This window comes from Aotus nancymaae, unplaced genomic scaffold, assembly GCF_030222135.1.
Source record: "Aotus nancymaae isolate 86718 unplaced genomic scaffold, 86718_ANA_hifiasm-v0.15.2.pri h1tg000036l, whole genome shotgun sequence".
NCBI lineage: Eukaryota > Metazoa > Chordata > Mammalia > Primates > Aotidae > Aotus > Aotus nancymaae.
Window position 1 is genome coordinate 68906430 of NW_026988450.1, and position 22204 is coordinate 68928633.

General features: G+C 33.9%; 1 protein-coding gene across 2 annotated transcripts in view; it reads left to right on the forward strand.

Moving 5' to 3' along the window:
- The window catches only part of MTBP (MDM2 binding protein), a 77739-nt gene that overhangs the window by 4137 nt on the left and 51398 nt on the right, over positions 1 to 22204 (forward strand). For both annotated transcript variants that reach the window (XR_010345614.1, XM_021671272.2), the window contains exons 3-11: positions 1209 to 1282; positions 1371 to 1522; positions 3796 to 3854; positions 5413 to 5557; positions 6516 to 6633; positions 8830 to 8964; positions 10829 to 10923; positions 13381 to 13450; positions 20834 to 20951. Coding sequence is in view for 1 of the 2 variants with exons in the window: in XM_021671272.2 (XP_021526947.2) it covers positions 1209 to 1282; positions 1371 to 1522; positions 3796 to 3854; positions 5413 to 5557; positions 6516 to 6633; positions 8830 to 8964; positions 10829 to 10923; positions 13381 to 13450; positions 20834 to 20951 (966 nt within the window). In the remaining variant the exon portion in view is untranslated. The remainder of the gene's footprint in view (positions 1 to 1208; positions 1283 to 1370; positions 1523 to 3795; positions 3855 to 5412; positions 5558 to 6515; positions 6634 to 8829; positions 8965 to 10828; positions 10924 to 13380; positions 13451 to 20833; positions 20952 to 22204) is intronic.

The window sequence follows — 22204 nt, forward strand, 5'->3', positions numbered from 1 at the left end:
AAGAGATCAAATAACAACAGAACTAAAAACTGCTAGAGTTAATAACAAGTCAGTTATTGCTGACTTTGGTGAGTGTTCTTTCAGTGGCATATTAGAGACAAAAAGATTGAAATGCATTTGAAAGGAAGTGGAAAAGTTGATGAGGAAATGGAGACAGAGATGTGGACAGCACCTTCAGAAGTTTATCTCTGAGGACGAGCTAAGAAAGAGAAGTGGAGATGAATTTGAAGGGACCTCTTTTTAAAAAAAGAAGTACTTTGAGAAACACTTGTGTGTATTTAAATGGCAATGGCAAAGAACAGACAGAAGGGAGCAGATTGAAATGCAGGAAAGATAATGTGATCAGTGGGGTTAGATGAGAGAATCAGTGGTCTCAGAGGAGGTTTGGGGGTAACATTGAACTGGAAGGACAGTGCCTCTTACATGTTGAAGGGAAGGAAAGAGGAAAGACTTAATGGGAATACAAGTTGAGTTGTATGTTTCCTGAGAAGATGTTGTAGGAATTATCACCTAATAGCTTCTATTTTGTTAAGGCGGTAGAAATCTTTTGCTGAGATTGTTGGAAGAAAGTGGTAATAAGAATTTAGCATCTTACCTAGCTTCCATTATTTAAGCCTCTGTTACCACGCTTCTTCTTCCTCTTTTAATACCAGTTTTTATACATAGCTCTAAATTCTTCATGACTCCTTGACACATACCCTGGGGTGACCCTTAGTCTTATATCTTCATGTAATACTCCATTCTCCAAGAAGAGTGTCTTCCTTATCTTTAGGCTGGGGTTGCTCTTTAACGCCTCTGTCTCTAGTCAGGCTGAACCAATCTACATGGTCTTTGGTGAGGGAATTGTTTTCATTAAAATGACTTACATGGTTTTGCATTACTCAGTAATAATCGAGTAGCTGTATTTCCAACATCTTTATGGTAAATTGTAATCTGTGTGAAATGATAATTAAAATAATAAATAATAATATGGATTTTGAATTGTGACAAATGAAAGCCAAGTATTTATTGTGAGTAAAGAATTTTGCTCTTTAGGGAGATTGTTCTATTTGGATTTTTAGCAGGGATTTTGAAAAGATTCACATATATATGTTAGATAATTATGTAATATGTTTCAAAATTACGGTCTCTAAGTACAGTATATATGCTGTGTCATCTGCTTATTTATGATCTGCCTTTTTTCTAATAAGTGTGATTTTATTTTCAAGCCTGTTCAGTAGGTGGTATACCTGGTTCCAAGAAGTGGTTCTTTGCAGTGCAGGCAATATGTGGATTTTATCAGGTAATATAAATTTAAAAATAGCTGTTAGTGAATGTCTGTCTAAAGAATTTCATAATCCATTGTTTAATGCAATCTTTTGATTTATTAGTTTTATAGTTCTGATTGGCAAGAGATACATTTTAATACAGAAAAAGATAAAATTGAAGATGTTCTTCAAACAAATATCGAAGAATGCTTGAGTGCTGTTGAGTGTTTTGAAGAAGAAGATAGTAATAGCAGGGAATCATTATCCTTGGCTGAGTATGCTTTTCTGGTTTTTGTATTATCATTAAAATACTTAATATTAGACAGTTATTTTAAGCCATGAGGGTGAAGATTACATATTTTAGCATCTTTACTGAATAAGTCCTAGTTAATTGAAATTTTCAACTCTTCACTTTGGAAGACATAAGGCAATTTGGGCCTTTTATTTGAATAAAATTATTTAAAATGCATGTTGCTTAAGTATACATAATGTCAAGAATCATATAAAAAGTGATATTTTAATTAACATGTTACTTTCTTGAAGATAAATTCTGCCTAATATTTTATTTTATTTTTGAAACAAGGTCTTGCTCTGTTGCCCAGGCTGCACTGCGATGGTGCAGTCATGGCTCGCTGCAGCCTTGTCCTTCTAGACTCAAGCGATCCTCTGACCTCAGCTTGCAGAGTAGCTGGGACTACAGGTGTGCACCACTACACCCAGCTAGCTTTTGTATTTCTTTGTAGAGATATAGTTTCACCATGTTGTTCAGGCTAGTCTTGAATTCCTGAGCTTAAGCATTCTGCCTGCCTTGGCCTCCCAAAGTGCTGGGAGTACAGATGTGAGCCACTGTGCCTGGCCAATAATGTATTTTAAAAGCTTGAATAGAAACATTATTTAATGGTAATAGCTAGCATTCGTGCCAAAGTATCATTTTCGTTTTGCTATTTGAGGCCAAAATATGTGATTTCTTTAATTTATGTATATTTGCAGCATTTCAGGTACCTTTTAAAATCTGTAAAGATTGACCCAGATGGAAGAGAAATCTTCTTTTAATTTAAAGAAAAAAATGTAAAAAATAAAATCCATAAAGAGTTTGTGAGGATTATATATACATGATTGAGTTCACTTTTAGGTTTTATTGAATTATGGTACAATATGTAAGTTGATCCAGGTGACATAAGTTGTTATAATAATTTTTCTCTTCATGAAATATCTCCTCTTATAGTTAATACCTTTCATTTTAGTCTTCCATAACATTTCATGACAGAAAACTGAGCTTATTTTAGTATCCACGTATTCTATCTGTAAGTAGCTATAGACTTAACAAATTTCATTTTTCTTTTTCCAGATCGTATTTGTTTGTACTGATTAATAAAAGGAGACCTTTCAGAAACAGAGAAATATCATTGAACCAGGGATTAGTAGAGGTGGACTCTATTTACACAGTCTTAGGACAGTCACTTAACTTCTCTGATCCTTTGTTTTCTCATTCATAAGTATTGAAGTACTTTTAGATGATTTCTTAGGTGCTTTCATTTACCCTTAAAAACTCTTATCATCCCGTGTTTTCTTACCACTATTAAAAGACAAGTGTACAAGTTTCTGATAAGTGACCTAATAATTATTTCCACAAGAGGGAGCCTGAAAACTAGAGTTTAGATAAGACGCCTTAAGCTTCTAAGATGATGATGCGTTTATAATAAAGGATTTAAGTACCTTTATGCTATATAATAAACTTTTTTAAGAAAAATATGTATCATGTAGATAAAACTAATAGGTTTTGAAGAATCTGAGGAGGGCATAATATTGTTTAGTCAAGACTGTTGAGTACCATTCGGAGAAAAATCATATCCTTTTTTATTAAACACTTAGCATTTTCTTACTTTTAAGATTCAGAAAAATGGCTGGGCATAGTGGCTCATGCCTGTCATGCCAGCGCTTTGGGAGGCTGAGGCAGGCGGATGACTTGAGCCCAGGAATTTGGGACTGTATCTCTACAAAAAATAAAAAAATTAGCCAGGCATGGTGGTGTGTGCCTGTAGTCCTAGCTACAGGCTGGAGACTGAGGTTGGAGAATCACTTGAGCCTGGGTGATTGAGGCTGCAGTGAGCTGTGATCATGTCACTGCACTCTAGCCTGGGTGACAGAGCAAGACCTTGTCTCAAAAAAAAAACAAAAACCCAAAATAAATAAAGATTCCAAAAAATGTTTGATCTGTTAGTTATGATTTATATTTAGTATGCTAGTTATAATTTGGGGATTTTATTCCCTTTTTTGTTTGTTTTGGGGTGTGGGTAAGAACTTGTCCTCCGGGTTTGAATCCTAACTTCCATACATACTAGTTATGTAACTTCAGGCAAGTTATTTAAAGTGGAGATAATAGTAGTATTATAGTAGTACCTCCTGGGATTATCATAAAGATCAAATGAGATTATGCATCTAATCTGTTTAACAGTGCACAACAATCTTTTTAGTTAATATTGCTTATTATGATTCTATATAATATGTATTTGTGTTTTTTCCCCCCTAACTTACCCTTTTATTTTAGTCTCTATGAAGAAGCTGCAGAAAATTTGCATCAGTTATCAGACAAGCTTCCTGCTCCTGGTAATATATTATTATTGCTTTCAGTAATTTGTATCTTATTTTATTACACTTTTAATGAATAAGTGATAAATTCATTCTCTATGTTAGTGTTCTCACTTCTAATCTTCAAATTAAAAATGCAAAACAATTTTTAATTGAAGTTGATACAGAATATACTCCATTAGAGTACATTACTGAGATGTAGCAGGTCTTTTCATTGTTTTCATTTAGTTAGGCAAAAATTAGAATTTAGAAAATTAAATACCTATCTCTGTTTCTTTAGTTATTACTGAAGAAGAACCTTTCTACTATAGACTGTTGCTTTTCAGAGTATGTTCTGTAGAAGACTAATCCTATAAACAGCTCTTTAAACAAGAGATTATTTAACTTTGATAATTTGGATAGCATTCTTTTATGGTGAAGTTACTATATGCATTAGCAAATGGAATGTCATATCGTAAAAGAAAGCGTTTCCTCAGCATTTTTTGTTATAGAACTTACTTTTTTTTCCCATAGTGGAAAGACTGTTTTGTGAAATACTATATCATAGTATTCCTAAAACTGGTTTTTGTCTTAAACTAACCTTTATATTAATCAAGTAGCTGTCATCTAGTAGTTGGTATTATTGGCATCCACAAATAATTTGAAGAGCATTCTTTTCTGAATACTTTGTTTATTGAAGGCCTTTATTGAATAGATATTTGTACTAGGAGCTGAGTGTACCATGATGAATAAAGCATCTGTGATTAACATAAAGGACCTTATAGCTCACGGTCAGTCTGATCTCTGTGTTCAAGGAGATCATATATTAGTACAAAAAGCCCTACATAGAAAAATAAACAAATGAGTTGACAAACATATCAACTTTTAAAATGAAGTGTGTTGAGTTCAAAGTATGCAGTGAAATATTGCATAGTTGTTTTAGCAAATTAGAATACTTTCATTATTAAATTTATATTGTTTGTTTCGTTTTAATTTTTCTAATCCTTCAGGAAATTTATAATTTTATAAAATTTAAAGTTTTGTGAAGTTATTTTTTCTCAGGAACCAATGATGATGTCAGTATAATTGGTTTTCTGAGTGTTTTATTGTCCTTTTAAAAAGAGACATTGTTTATTTGAACATTACAATTTGGCACTAATTCATTCTTTTTTGGATAATAAAATTATGTTTAGAAAAATATAATGAAATTGCACAGGTGTTTTTTTCTCTGTTGAGCACAATAGCATTGATGATGTTAAGAGCAATGTGTATAATTAACCACTGCTGCAGAATTGGCAAGTAATTATGATATAGTTTATTGTTTTCTAGTATATGCTAGCTATTTCATCATTTGATTTAAAGCCAAGAGTAGCTTTAAATCAAATGATGAACATTTAAAAATTTTGAACTCCTAAGGACATACATTGTTTTGAACAATTTCAGAAATTAAAACTAAAATCTTCTTTTGTCTTCTAAATAAATATAAAATTCATTCTTCTGAATAAACATAAAATTCAGTTGTTCTGGGTACTATTTTGAGACATATCAGATCTAACATTTAAAAAAAAATTACAAAAATGCCTTTTTGTCTTTCCAGGTAGAGCAATGGTAGATATAATACTATTGCCTTCTGACAAAGATCCTCCTAAATTGAAAGACTGTTTACCTACTGTAGGAGCATTAAAACATTTGAGAGAATGGTATTTAGCAAAGATCACTATAGCAGCAAATTACTGTGAAATGTAAGCTTCTTTGTTCAAATTTGATTATTGTCTGTGTTGTGTTTTCACAATTAACATATTATTCTGTTTTCAGAGTCAGCTTTTGAAAATTAATGTGACAAGATAAAATTTTATGTTAAACCATGATTGTAGATTTGTCTATTGAGAAGAATCTAGACGTTTCGTAGTTTATGTTTCTGAGATATTTGTTTTTAGTAAATATTATTGATGCTGTTTTACAACCATTATCAAACATTAATTCTATAAGCCACTATATGCTTTTGAACATAGATACACTGGATTTGTAATGTTGTATTTGTTTTTCTGTTATGTGCAATGTAGAAATAAATATACACTGTTGTATTTTTTGATATTTTAGTAAGGTTTAGTTGTATATTACAATTTTGATCCTTAAGTAAGTATTCAATTGGATTTAATAGCTTCATGATTTGTTTTTATTCAGTGAATGTTTATTGAGCATAACCTTTATGGCAAGCCTAGCAATATATGCTGGTAAGTTAAAGTGAAAAGGCATGATCTTTTTCCCTAAAGTACAGGGAGAAACAGGAATGCTAACAGTCAAGACAGTCTGTGATAAGTGCTGTTATCAAATTCCATACAAAGCAGTATGGGAACAATACAGGAGAGCAGTTCTCCTTTTGAAGATAAGGTGCTGACGTGTGCCTGTGTGTGTGTTTATGTACATCTGACACCTTTAAGCCAATAGTAAGAGGAAAGTCTATTTCTTCATCTTTAGTACTAAAGATAATCCCTCTTAATTTGTGAGGATGTTGGGACAAATGAACATGTGACAGCAACTCCCTTAGAGATTGCCTTAATGAGTGTTTCAATATTATTAGTAGGAAAAATATAGCAATATAAATTTGGCAATTTTGCCTCTTAGGCTTATAGTAACTATAATTATTAAATCAGTAAAATATAAAGCCCTGAATTGTTGTAATCTTTTTTTCTTATATAGAAACTGCCAGAAAATTGCAGAATACCTTTCTGCTAATGTAGTATCTTTAGAAGATCTCAGAAATGTTATTGACTCAAAGGAATTATGGAGGGGAAAAATACAGATATGGGAAAGAAAGGTAAATGAATTATTCACAGTTTGCCAAGCAGGTCTTTCAATTTTATTTATAGCACAGATATTTAAATAAATCTTAATGAAAATTTACCTGGTAAAGATATTCTGGAATAGCACTATCTAATTAGAACTTTCTGCAATAATGGAAGTGTTTTATATCTGTGCTAATACGGTAGTCTACACACCACACATTACTCCTGAGCACTTTATATGCAAGTAGTTCCACTAACTGAATTTTTAATTTTATTTGATTTTAATTAATTTTAATTTAATCACATAATAATATGATTATGTTTTGAGTGCTGTTTCTAGAATGTAACATTCTTTTAAAACACAGAATTTGACATTGAGTTCATGTTGTTTATCCAAATTGCTTTGTTACCTGTGTGAACTACTAGAAAAATTGCTTAGACCATATTGTCTTGCCATAATACTACTTTAGGTGATCTCTGCTGTTTACTAACCAGCCCTCTGATTTTTGAACAATTTTTTTAACCTTACTGGACCCCAGATTTCTCAATTATAAAATGAGAATATTGTATTAGGTGGACTCTTGTAATCCTAAATTTCTATGAAGTTTTGATTTCATTTTGACATCTCTTACTATGAAAGAATATGTTATTGGGTTTTGTAAGCTATGTCCATTTTGAAATAAGTATTCATAGTAATTTACGTATTTTTGTAGATATGCAAAACTAAACAAAGTTAATGTTTGTTTAGGGTAGCATGGGAACATGAGTAGGCCTTTGAGTTCGTCTAAAGTTTTGTTACGCTAATTGCTAGACATGTTTTTCCTTTTTGATTCACCCTTCGTAATGGCTTAATAATATCTCTGATTAGACAGCAGGAATCAATGTGGCTGGATTTGTCTTGTTGATTTGCATGTTTGCTCATCCTAATCTCAGAAAGGTTAAATCTGCAGGTGAACTTTCTCTGCAAGTGTTTTAATGTAAAAAAAAAAAACAAAAAAAAAAACCCACATAGCCAAGTGGAAGAGTGGAAGATACAGTTTGCTAGATTGCTTTTGTATGCTTTCTGAAACTGCATGTTTACATACAGAAAGATAATGGCAAAGTTCTTTTCATGTGATTCTTTTATTCTCTTGAATAGGAAATTAAATGTACATGTCTCCACTGGATGCATTAAAAACTTGAAATCACTTTTTTTGGTAGAGAACAGCTTTTTAGCCAAGAGGCTATATGGTGATTAAGGACATAGATTCTAGAGTTATATTGCCTATAATCAAATCCCAACTCTTTTTCTTTCTAGTTCTATGTGGCATGTTGTGTAATGCTTAGCCTCTTGGTGCTGCAGTTGTCTTCATCTGTAAGATGGTAATAATAGTTCCCATCTCATAGATTTTTATGAGGATTAAATTATTTAAAACACAGAGTTACCACTTAGCGTCAGCTATCATTATTGTTGTGGCTGCCATTACTATTAGCATCCTTGCTATTACTACTTCTGTAGCAATTGATCTTATCATCAGCAACATTTATCAAAGGCAAACTATGTGAGACATTGTAGTAAAGATCTAGTAAGGAATAGATAGGGCCAGGAGTGGTGGCTCATGCCTGTAATCCCAGCACTTTGGGAGGCCGAGACGGGTGGATCACCTGAGGTCAGGAGTTCGAGACCAGCCTGGCTAACACAGTGAAACCTATCTCTACTAAAAATACAAACAATTAGCCAGGCATAGTGGTAGGTGCCTATAATCTCAGCTACTCAGGACACTGAGGCGGGAGAATGAACCCCAGAGGTGGAGGTTGCAGTGAGCTGAGATCGTGCCACTGCACTCCAGCCTTGGCAACAAGAGTGAAACTTTGTCTCAAGGCAAAAAAAAAAAAAAAAAAGAATAAGACAGACAGCTTCTGTCTTAGCATAACTTACAGACTGATAGGAAGCCAGATACTGAACAATGCAAAAGAAGTTGTTTGGTCCTGTGGCTGCACAGAATGAGCTTAACATATTCTTGCCAGCTGGTGAAGGGCCAATGAGAACTTTCCATGAAAACCTGAAAAACTGATGTTTAAGTTGAAATAGGATGTGTACCTAAATGTAAGAAGCACACTTTTGAGCTGAGGAATCAAAAATAAATTTATACATGGGTTTCCTCTCAACATTTACACAATAAAGATATATTAATCTTTATAGCATTATTCATGATGCTTATAACTGTGTTTTCTTGGTCTCTTTTCAGTTTGGATTTGAAATTAGTTTTCCTGAATTTTGTTTAAAGGGAGTCACACCTAAGAATTTTAGTACATCTAATTTAAATACTGACTTTCTCGCCAAAAAGATAATACCACCAAAGGATAAGAATATTTTGCCAAAGGTAATTGTGTTTATTTTTTTTGTGTGATCATTCGTGTGTATTTTCGTTCCTATAAAATGTTTGAATCTTGAATTAATATTACTAATAATATGTGAATTAATTGTGCTCACTAGCATAATTTTTAATATAATTAAGTACTTGAGTTATACTATGTCATCAGCATTAAATTTTGGTGAAACTGTCATTGTTTTAGATGTTTAAAAAAAATGTAATGATACTAAATCAGTATAGGCCTGAAATCACCTTTGATTTGGACTTTACTATGTGCCCTTTCTAAGACTCAGTTTGGAGAGAATGTGACCTAGTGCGAAGAGAGTATGTTTTGATTTTAGGTAAACATAGGTTTGGAACCTGACTGTGTCATCTATAAGGTGTTGTTTATAACCTTGGGTAGATTGATTAACCCATCTGTGAAAGTGGAGGTAGTAGTAACACACTTATCTTACAAAGTTATTTTAAGGATTAAATGAGGTTAAGAGTTTAACATCTGACACAATGCTTGACATATGCTTAACTTAGAGTTTAAGAAGCATTAGTTCTTGCCTCATATCTCCTATACATTTATTCTTAAAATACAAGTACTTATAAAATATAATAATTAGGAAAAGGTTCAGTTGGCTTTTTAACATTGGAAAAATAACATAAGAAGAGATATTTATATGAAAGCACCTTAGAATTCACTTTAAAAGACCTAATCTAAGAGTGTGGAAAACACTGGTCATGGAGTTAAAAGGGCATCAAATTGTTAATATTTTCTGATCAAAGGGTGGTACAAAAAGGGCATAATATCTGATTTGAACTCATTTCTCAATGTTTGTTTAGAATTGCTTACTTTAAGTAACTTACTATGGCCTTCTTTCACCGGAATATTAAATTCTTTTCTGAAGATTGAAATTGTAAGATTCGTGACCTCAACTTTTCTTCAAGTATGAATAATGTGTCTAAATTTTGCTACTATTGAAGAGAATCTTAGGGTACACTTCTTCAACAATGTAAAATTCATATTCTCTCTCCTGTATATGTATAGACACAAAAACACACTGTATACACATATATGTATATGATTTATGTGTATATTATATATATTATATACACATAATCATGTGTGTGTATATATATATAATATACACATAATCATATACAGTGAAATTACTCAGCATTTTACAAGTCTAAAGCTTTGTGTAGGTTCTTCAAGAAGTGTTCTCTTTTCTTTGCCTTCCCTCTGACACTCTGTGGCTCCAACTATTGAAATAGCTGCCCTTCACGAACAAACTCTACTTTAGTTTTAGGCTTTACCCAAGAAATACAGTACTGAAATTTTATTTTTTTCTGAATGGCGTTTTCTATGTTAATTAGCACATGCTGGCTTCACTGTCTCTTTCTGTAATTTATTTAGTCTTTTTGCTAGAATTTTTTTAAAATGTCAATGTACCACTCAATCTAAGTTCATCGTGGAGTGTCTTTTCTTTGGCTTTTTTAGTCTACAGATTCTGCCTACAGAGGTAGGTTGCTAATTTGTTTTGTCAACACTATCGCCTATTGGATTACCTGTCAGTCTTGTGGAAGATAAACAGCAAAAGTTGAGAACTCTTGTCCTCTGTTGCTTACCTCTTTCCATACTTATTCTCTCCTGTGAAAGCTCTTCCTGGTTACTAAGTGATCTCCATGTCTGTTTCTCTACCCTGAAAGATAGAGTTGAAATCGAAGAAATTCTTGTCTGCTATAGAGGATTAAATGCTAGGCATGCATAATGTGTAAAAATTTGCTTTTTAAGATCCATTTTAAAGTTTTACACCCTTAATCACTAATTTGTTTACTTCATTTATGGTATTTAAATATTACACAATTTTAATTTCTTTTCCAGGTTTTCCATTATTATGGCCCTGCTTTAGAATTTGTGCAGATGATAAAATTAGCAGATCTACCCTCCTGCTATATGTCGGACATTGAATTTGAGTTGTATCCTTTCATTTACATGTTCATTTTCAATTACATTTTCTGTGTCAGGTAGAATGTTCTGTTATTGTCAGGTAAATATACATGTTAGGTATATTCATTATATTCATTGTTTTAATGTTGATGCTCAGGTAGGCTGCTGGACTCCTTATTGTTGGAGTTGCTGGGGAAAGAAGTTCTTGCTTTTCCCACCTCCTGGATCCTATACCTATTTTATCAGAAATCCTCCTCCCTACGCAAGAATCTTTATTTTCATTCAGTATTGTTGAGGCTTTTCTGTGGATAGGGCTGTGGAAATAATACAGAAATGATTGAGCCTTCCTTCTTTATTGTAGTTATAATGTTCTCTTCCTGAGCATAGGACTGATCTACTCTTATACCTAGTCTAGCATTAACTGAAACTTTGGCCTTCCCACCCACTGCCCAGATACCACCATATGTATATTTTATGTGTTTTTAACTTTACTATTATTTTATATAGTTTTAATGCTTTTCAGAAATAATTTCCCTTTTCCTGAAATCCAAGAATACATCTCCATGACTTCTATGTTTTACTCAATGTATTTCTGCTGGAGAAGTCTATAACTGCAATACAGCATAGCATATAGAAAGCACTCAATAAATATTGTCAGATGAATGACTTTGGATTATGTCCACCTAAATCAAAGTACTCATTGTTTTCTTGAAAATTCCTTGCTGCAGAAAAGATAATATTTATGAAGGCATAGGGGAACCTTACCCAGCTGAGAACTGTTCGTAGTCTAGAATCACTACTAGAGTAGTGGTTTTTTGGTTTGGGGGCGTTGAGGGCAGTTGCTAAGTGATCAGATTGGAGAGGCTTTTCAGATTAATCAGGTCCTAAAAGACCTTATGTATCGTGATTGGGGATAAATTCTATCCTAAAGATAATGAGGAATCATACAAGGATTATAAGACAGACAGTGGCTTAATGAGAAGTAAATTTTAGATCATGCTGGTAGGATTTTGGAAACCTGATCAAAGCTCGAACTAAGCAAGTGGCATTTGGAATGGAGAGCCAGGGGAAAGTACATGATGTGTTAAAGATGTAAAATCAACATGATATCATGATTTATTTACTACATACTGAGAAAGTGAGAAGGCCAGAGAGTGTAATTGATTCCCTATGTTGAAACTGGTGTCGCTAGGTGAGATAACATGAGATGAGCCATTTTCATAAAAGAAGAGGAATTCAGGTTTGGGTAGTTTGAGTGGTAATGTACATTGCAGTAAAAACTATAATAGGTAGTTTTTTAAAAATTTCATCCATTGTACATTACCGTTGAGAACCATTTAGCCAGCATGCTACCTGGCAGTGTAACTGTAGGTATTACTTTCAGATATAATCTATCATTAGTCCTTCTTTTCTCTCTCCTCGTCTATTAGCACCTTGTAGGTCAGAAGCTATTTGACATATTTGTCAATATTTGACATATTTATCTTATCTTAGATTTACCTTAGATTTGAAAACCAATGGTTTTCAAACCATCTTCCAAGGAAAATTGAGGATTCAGTTCTCTTCTCCAGATAATGGGATTGAAAGATAAATTGAGTGGGTATGACTCTTGACCCCCGCCTTCGGCAACCAGATCAGTACCTCTTCTGTCCTAAATATTAGGTTTCCAGATGAAATGTCACCTGCAAAAGGTTTCTGCATCAAAAAGGTTTGCAAAGCGCACTGTACATGGTACTACCCAACACTTAGATGTTTGACCATGTTTTTGCATAATATTCAGTATAGTTTTTACTACCATTATGTTAAGAAAAGTTCTACAACTTGGAAAAAAAAAAACTTCCCTTAAATACTGTATTAATGCTTTTAGGATAGGCAGAGGACTTTCTGGTGTATGAGGTAGAGAGGAGGGAGAAATGTTAGCAATCTGTGGGAAAAAAAAACTAAGTAATTTCTATACTTAAAAAATGTTTAAATGTTTCTCCTGCCATCAGTGTGAAGAAACATAAGTATCAGTCAGCTGATGTATCATTTTATGTATTTAAGTAAATATAAATGCTATCACATATATCTGCAAATATATTCAACATATTTTAAACTTTCTTTTAAAAAATATAAGAATGTTTAGAAATACACCTCAGAACAGAACATTTTGTATAAAAAGAATTTGTTGTTGGCTGGAAATGAAACACTATCATAGTGTTTATGAATTTTTATTTAGAAGCTACAGTTTTTATAAATGTCTTGTTCTGTTAGTTTATCTTAGTGCTCTTTATAGTAGCACTATTTCTTAGTATATTTTCAGAATCAAACAAGTAATTGGAAAAATAATTATCCTTAGGGAAAGGCATAATTGTTAATTGCTACAGTTAAATTTTTTAATAAATGAATTTAAGCAACGGTGGGAGAATTGAAATAATGAAACGTTTTTAAAGGAGTAAATTGTTTCATCGATACCATTACATCATTTCTTTAACTCCTTAGTACAGAGGATTGACAAACAGTACCAAACAGAATTCTGCGTTGCTGCTGGAGCAGATTTCTTCTCTGTGTAGCAAGGTACAGAGGGTTTCTTGGGTTTTTGTTGTTGTTGTTGTTTTTATACTTGACATTTAAGGATGTGTAAGAAAAGGGAATGTAACTTGTTAATCTGTTTGCTTGATGACTTAGTTTCTTTAATATAAAATGATTTTGGGCCTAACTTATATTAAGACATTTTGGACTTTTCATAAAGCTGTAAAAGTACTCTGCAAGCATAAGTGACATTTTGTTTGTAGGAGAGATTTTCAGAAATAAGCTTTATGACTGGTAACTGCTTTAAAATTTTAAAATAACAATGTTATTGTTAACCTACTTCTTCAACATCTGATTTCAGTTCTATGAGAAGACATTCATATAGTTGGATTCTTTCTTTCATTGTAGGGCAGGGAATGAAAGTGAAAAAAGCTTCTCAAGTTTCCCTAAATTGTCATTTGGGAGTTCTCAATTTTTCTGTCTAAATTCTAATGATGTTTAGGAGATTTATGGCTACTTTAACAGTTATTTTGTATACATAATGATATAAAATTGGTATATTTTTAACTTTAAAGAAACTATAATAGGAAGAATTTTAAGTGGAATCATCTATTTAAAATCAAATTCAGTTTTTAATAGGAAAAAGTAAAAGCTTGCTTTCTATCTAGTTATTTATTCAACTATTATATTTCTGTGGAAACAATTTTTAATACACAAAATGTTTATTGGCAGTACTTACATAACATTTTCTTATTGTTTTAATAACAAATAGACTGTCAAACAATCCTGCAGGGAGAAAATGATTGTTATAATTATAGCAGTTTCCCTATGGTGCTATAATCAAGTCTTGGTTATAATTCCTATAGAAAATTGCTATAGTAAAGGAAAAATTATTTTGACCTTAAGATGTATACTTGACTATATAGTAACTTAAAATTTTGGCTTCCGGCCTCTTCCATAAATGTAATAGTCCTTTGAATAGGGCACCAAAGTATTTATTTGATAAAATGGGCTTTGACCAGTATTAACCTGGCTTTCATCTTCTAAGAATAACTAATGTGCTAAATTTTGAAATTTTAAAATTTATCTTTTATCATTTATCCAACATGTATTCTACTGTTTGTGAGGCATTATACTAGATTTCAGGAACCTAGTAATGAAGTGTACAGATGAAACTTCTATACTTGTGGAACTTAAATTTTAGGGGACAAACAGAAAATAAATAACTGTGGACTTCATAAGAATTATGAAAAAATAAGCAGCCTGAGATAGGGAATAAGTCAAGAGACCCTACTCTAGATAGAGATTAATAAGGTCATACGTATTTGCAGAGACATCTTATGAATGAGTATAGCTTTTTTTAAGTGCACTGAGAATAAAAGATACCCTGCTTCTATTTTAATCCAAGTAGCTAAGTAGCTCTTTATATAACCCTGTCTAGTCACCTAATCTTTTGGAGCTGCTTCATTCTATGGGATGAGAATATTATTATTTATCATTAATTATCTCATCTATATTGTCAAGGGAAGAAATGAATATAGATGGTATAGTAGAAAGTCTTAAATAGAAGAACATGTTCTTTAGAAAACTTGAGTTTAAACCATACCTATGCCACTCACTGGCTTATAGGTTTTAATATTGCAAACTGGGAAAAATAATCCCTGTGTTACCTATTTCAGAGTTGTAATAAAAACCAAATTGGAATATATTTTATAAACTACAAAGTATGATATAAATGATGGTTGCTAACTAATTTTTTATTGTCTTTAAAGTTTATGTGGCCCATTAAATGATTGACACACATAGGTGAAACAGTTTCCTTAAAAGTGTAAAGCACTAGACATTCTCTAGGTAATTTGAAGATATGATGAAATTTATAGAAATGTAACAGAGGAATTTGTAGAAGTCTTATAGAGACTATTTCCTTTTTTGTTTTGAGACGATGTCACACTCTGTTACCCAGGCTGGAGTGCAATGGCACAATCTCAGCTCATTGCAACCTCTACCTCCCAGGTTCAAGCAATTCTCCTGTCTCAGCCTCCCAAGTAGCTGGGATTACAGGCATGCACCACCATGCCCAGCTAATTCATAGAGACTATTTCCACTCAAAATTAGATCTGTATCGATAGCTTAACACAGGTGTAACATAATCATTAGTTCATCTAGTTATTGAAGATAGACAACACTAATCCTAGAAGCAACCTAAACTATTGATGTTTAGTAATATATTTTCAGTTGTTTTGTTTTAAATTTGTTGTATTAGATTATCATTTTTTCTTCTTGAACCATGACTAAAATATTACAACATACTTTATTAGTAAGGAATAGAGACTTTATGTTCCCAGTTTAATGCAGCAAAAGGGATTATTTTTGAAGCCATATATTATGTGACTTAGAAAGCAAATGTCTAAATGTGAAGTAGTTCATTTTTCTTTTACATTGAGTTATAATTTGTTTTTTACTTTTTTTTTTTTTTTTTGAGACGGAGTCTCATTCTGTTGCCCAGGCTGGAGTGCAGTGGTGTGATCTCAGCTCACTGCAATCTCTGCCTTCCGAGTTCAAGTGGTTCTCCTGCCTCAGCTACTCAAATAGCTGGGACTATGGCACATGCCACCATGCTTGTCTAATTTTTTTGTGTGTATATTTAGTAGAGACAGAATTTCATCATGTTGGCCAGGCTGGTCTCAAACTCCTGACCTCAAGTGACCTGCTCACCTTGGCTTCCCAAAGTGCTGGGATTACAGATGTGAGCCACTGCACCTGGCCATTTTTCACGTTTTTGAAAAAGTATTTAATTACATACCAGTTTTTTGAAATCTAGTGCTTTATAACTTGTGTTTCAGCCAGGCATGGTGGCTCATACCTATAATCCCAGCACTTTGGGAGGCCAAGGCGGGCAGATTACCTGAGGTCAGGAGTTTGAAACTAGCCTGGCCAGCATGGTGAAACCCATCTCTACTAAAAACACAAAAAATTAGCTGGTATAATGGTGGTTGCCTGTAGTCCCAGCTATGTGGGAGGCTGAGGCAGGGGAATCACTTGAACCCAGGAGGCAGAGGTTGCAGTGAGCCAAGATGACACCATTGCACTCGAGCCTGGGCAACAGAACGAGACTCCATCTCAAAAATAATAGATAAATAAATAAATATCTTGGGTTTCATTTATTAAACAATTTTTTTTCTTTTTTAAAAAATGTTTTTACTGCTACTATCTGTCAGATGCTTGTTCTTGATATTAGATAGAATAAGGTAAACAGACCCTTTCTTAGGAAACTCTTGTGGTACTTAAATTCTATTGCTTTGTGTGATCTTCAGTCAGCATCTTAGCTTAAACAAATTATCTTTCTATGTGTCTATGATTAGCCTCAGAATGTAAATTAAAGGTTCTTGGAGTAAAGCTTCCTTTATTAATAATTAAGCTAGATTAGGAAAAGACAAGATAGAATTGTTAGGGAATTATGATGTTCACTAATCTTATGACTGAGAAATATTTCTTCAAAGAGAGGAATTTGTGAAGTTAGAAACATGATTTCCACTTGTTGAGGAGGACCTACTGAAAAGATTGAATCAAGAGTTTTAAACTCAGCCCAGGTGCAATGGCTCACACCTGTATCCCAGCACTTTAAAAGGCTGAGGTAGGTAAATCACTTGAGGTCAGGAGTTCGAGACCAGCCTAACCAGCATGGTAAAACCCTGTCTCTACTAAACTATACAAAAAGTCAGCCAGGCATGGTGGCACGTGCCTGTAATCCCAGGTGCTTGGGAGGCTGAGGCAGGAGAGTCGCTTGAATCAGGGAGGCAGAGGTTGCAGGGAGCCAAGATCATGCCACTGCACTCCAGCCTAGGCAACAGAGTGAGACTGTCTTAAAAAAAAAAAAAAGGAAAGAAAAAAAGACATTGAAACTGAGATTTGAAATGTCATTTGGCATTTATATTCTGGAGATGGTATGATAGCCTGAACAGATCATCCACAAGTCTAGAGTCTATCTAATGATTAGTGTATGGGTGAGAATAAGTTATCAGCACCTGAGTGTATTACGAATGCATTATAAACAACGGACAAGTTTATTTTGTAGGGAATTATAGTTTGTGTGATTTAGAAATACTTATTTTCATATTTGTAGCAAATGTCTAGTCAATATTAGGATGTCTCAAAAATGTGGCGATTTCAGCTAATGGGTCCCACCACATTTATATTAGGCTACAAGTAATACATTGAACTGCATTTAACATCCCTAAAATGCTGAGAAAGCTGTAAGTGGGACCCAGTCTGGGATACTCACATTACAGCTTGTTTACCTTTTTAACTGTACAGTCTGGTCACATCTTTTGGGCTATGAAGTCTTATGTATGCAAGGAAGAAGAATTAGGATTTAATGTTGAGAAAATTAAAAATTTTTTTTATATTTCATCATTATTTTCTATTGCTAAATATTTTTATTTTTAATTTCTAATGCTTAACTATATAAAACATACTGACTTTTAAAAGATTATGGCCATAATAATAAAGAAAAATAAACATATTTCTTTTAACTTTTCTTATTTTGTTCCTAACATATTAGGTTGGTATAAAAGTAATTGTGGTTTCAGAACACGAATTTTAAATCATTGTAACTAGGCTCAAACACATCTTTATTAATAAAAATAGAAACCATTGGCTCAGCGCCGTGGCTTACGCCTGTAATCCCAGCACTTTGGGAGGCTGAGGTGGGCAGATCTCGAGATCAGAAGATTGAGACCATCCTGGCTAACACGGTGAAACCCTGTCTCTACTTAAAATACAAAAAATTAGCCAGGTTTGGTGGTATGCGCCTGTAGTCCCAGCTACTCAGGAAGCTGAAGCAGGAGAATCACTTGAACCCAGGAGGTGGAGGTTGCAGTGAGCCAAGATTGTGCCACTGTACTCCAGCCTAGGCGACAGAGGGAGACTCCATCTCAAAAAAATAAAAAATTAAAAATGGAAACCATTACAATCAACACATTTTGCCAATGAGAATTAAACTTGTTAATTCCTGTAGTATAAAAATCAATGCTTTGGAAATTGACCTACTCTTGGAAAGCATTTTCTGCATCCTTCCTTGCCTGTGGGAGCATTTTCCCTGAAAAAGTTGTTGAGATGCTTGAGGAAGTGGTAGTCAGTTGATGAGAGGTCAGGTGAATATGACAGATAATGCAAAATTTTATGGCCCAATTCATCAATCTTTTGAAGCATTGCTTCTGTGGCGTGTGGTCGGGTGTTGTCATGGATAACATTGGACCCTTTCTATTGACCAGTGCCGGCTACAGGTGTTGCAGTTTTCGGTGCATCTCATCAATTTGCTGAGCATACTTCTGAGATGTAATGCTTTAGCCAGGATTCAAAAAGCTGTTGTGGATCAAAATGGCAGCAGACCATGAAACGGCGACCATGACCTTTTTTTTTAGAGCAAGTTTGACTTTGGGAAGTGCTTCAGAGCTTCTTCTCAGTCCAACCACCGAGCAGTCGTCACTGGTTGTCATATTAAATCCATTTTCATCACACAATCTGATCAAGAAATGGTTTGTTGTTGCGTAGAATAAGAAGACAACACTTCAAAAACGTCAATTTTTAAAATTTTTGCTCAGCTCATGACGCACCTACTTATTGACCTTTTTTTTTTTTTTTTGATACGGGGTCTCACTCTGTTGCCCAGGCTGGAGTGCAGTGGTGCAATTTGGGTTCACTGCAACCTCTCCCTCCCAGGTTCGAGCAATTCTCCTGCCTCAGCCTCCCAAGTATCTGGGACTACAGGCATGTGCCACCACGTCCAGCTAATTTTTGTATCTTTAGTAAAGACAGGGTTTCACCATATTGGCCAGGCTGGTCTCGAACTCCTGACCTCAGGTGATCCATCTGCCTCAGCCTCCCAAAGTGCTGAGATTACAGGTATGAGCCACCATGCTCCTGCCTTATCAAGCTTTTTCACCTTTCTAATTTGATTCAAATGCCAAACGACCATAGAATGGTTGACAGTGAGTTTTTCTGCAACTTGTTGTGTGACTATAAGAGGATCTGCCTCCATGATTGCTCTCAATTAGTGATTGTTGACTTCCAGTGGCCGGCCGCTATACCACTCATCTGCAGGGCTCTTGTCTCCTTTGCAAAACTTTTTGAACAACCACTGCACTGTATGTTCTTTAGCAATTCCTGGGCCAAGTGCATTGATGTTGCGAGTTGTCTCCACTGCTTTATGACCCATTTTGAACTTGAATAAGAAAATTGCTCACATTTGTTTTCTGTCTAACATAATTTCCATAGTCTAAACATAAAACAAACAGCAAGTAATAAGTCATTAGCAAGAAAACATAAAGCGAGAAATGCACATTAAAATAATGTATAACATAACGGCATTTATTTAAGAATGTATTCCAAATCAAATAGCAAATTCCATCAGTGCAAAAACTGCAATTACATTTGCACCAACCATATTTATTTTTATATCTGTGAATTGAGTAAAAATAATAAATAGCAACAAAACTACCACATTAAAGTGTTAGTGATCACATATTTCATATAACCAGTCCATCGATACAGGACAGTTAAAAGTGTTTTTGCACTAGGTTTAAGATCTTTGGCAAATGCCCTGCCTAAATTTTCCTGAAGTTTTAAAATGAAATTAATGAAATTTACTGAGATGTGCTGATTGATATAGCTGCATTTCTAGAATAACAGGAAGAATATAGCTTTCAGAACTGTGGTTATATTATTCAGCCCTTAATCAAACTGAGAATTTACCTAAATATATTATGGTAATTTTGTTGAACCAATATTTAATAAGCATCTCTATCCCCAGCCCTGGCAATCTGAAGATAAATAAGCTGAGTTTGCTCATAAATCAGTCAGAAGGTGCTGTATGTTTTCTAGCATATAATTCATTGTCTTCTCTGCAGTTTCTACCTAGTAGCACTAAATTTCTTATTTCCAGGAACAAAGTTTCTAAATTGCCTTCAAATGTGTTTTAATTTTGAAGCCAGAACAACAAGCCATCTAGTCAAAACGTTATAAGATGATGGCTGAATATAACAAAATCTTTTGGTGTTAGAACTCAGCCTTACACTGTTTTGTATATATACAAAGAAATTACATCCACAATCTGAACTTGAAGCAAATACTGTGAATTTTTCATAGATGTTTGAATGCCTTTCACTGTTTTTGTTTATCTGCATTTTGGCTTCTGTTTTGTTTTGTTTTGACAGAGGGTGGGCCATTGTTCTTACTTTTTAGTTTTTATAGTGCAGTTATTGGGAGAGGGCATTACTAAATGCATGTTAAATAGGTGAAATATGAGTGGAAAATTGTGAGTTGGCACTATTCAAGTTATAAGATGATGGTTGAATATAACAAAATCTTTTGTTATATTCAAATGAATCTCAGTGTGCAATCAATAAAAATATGGTCTGTTTTATCCAGGTGGGTGCTCTTTTTGTATTGCCATGTACCATTAGTAACATACTTGTTCCGCCTCCCAACCAACTCAGTTCAAGAAAGTGGAAGGAATATATAGCTAAAAAGCCTAAGACAATCAATGGTAAGTATTATATGTTTCAGTTGTTTTAACGATACAGCATAGTTAATGTGTTTATCAAATCTGAAGTGAAGATAACATTCTATATGAGAAAACAGTATTTCATATGATTGCTACTGAATACCAGGAGTCCACATCATTTTAAGATTTTTAATTGCAACTTATATGAAGTATCTCTAACCATATTCATTTAAAATGCTAGTGATCGAAAGGCAGAATTCTTCGTTCATTAGATAGCTTATTATATTGAACATGGGTTTCTTAGAGACATTTCAGGAATCAAATTTGTGAAAAGAGTAGTTCATTTATTATATGGTACATTTTAAAAATGATGATTTTTTGAAGAAATTAGAAGTTATTTATTTATTTATTTAGAGATGGAGTCTTGCTTTGTCACCCAGGCTGGAATGCAGTGGCACGATCTTGGCTCACTATAACCTCCATCTCCTGGGTTCAAGTGATTCTCCTGCCTTAGCCTCCTGAGTAGCTGGGATTACAGGCATGAACCACCACACCCAGCTAATTTTTGTAATTTTGGTCAAGACAGGGTTTCACCATGTTGGCCAGGCTGGTCTCAAACTCCTGACCTCAAGTGATCTGCCCGCGTCTACCACCCAAAGTGCTAAGGTTACAGGAATGGGCCACTGCACCTGACCTGAAATTTTTTATTTAACAGTTTAACTATATGTTATATAGTATTCCAAGTATTGTATTTTAGAAGTATTGATTCATTTAATTTTTGTAATAACCCCATATACTTATTTTTATCCCCATTTTACAGATGAGGAAATTGGGGCTTAGAGTAGTGACAGAGCTATTAATTGGCAGAACCTATGGCTCTGTCACTTCTCCAAGGATTTGAACCTGTGCTCTGTGCTCTTTACCAGTACACTGTGACACTGTGTTTCCACTCTTCCTCTAGTGGAAACCCTAGTATTTCATGAGGTGATTGTGACTTAGGATGTTAAAATTACTTTCCCAAAGTCACACTGGTGAAGTGTATTCCTTCATACTTTTGCTTTGATGTGTGTGTGTGTGTGTTTTAAATTGAACAAAAATTTGTTTCCTTTTTTTTTTTTTTTAAAGACGGGGTTTCACCATGTTGGTCAGGCTGGTTTTGAACTCCTGACCTCAGGTGATCCGCCCGCCTTGGCCTCCAAAGTGCTTGGATTACAGGCGTGAGCCACCACGCCCGGCTCCTTTTTTTTTAGCTTATAGTTTTTGTGACCCATAATATGATGGGACTAAGAACTGTA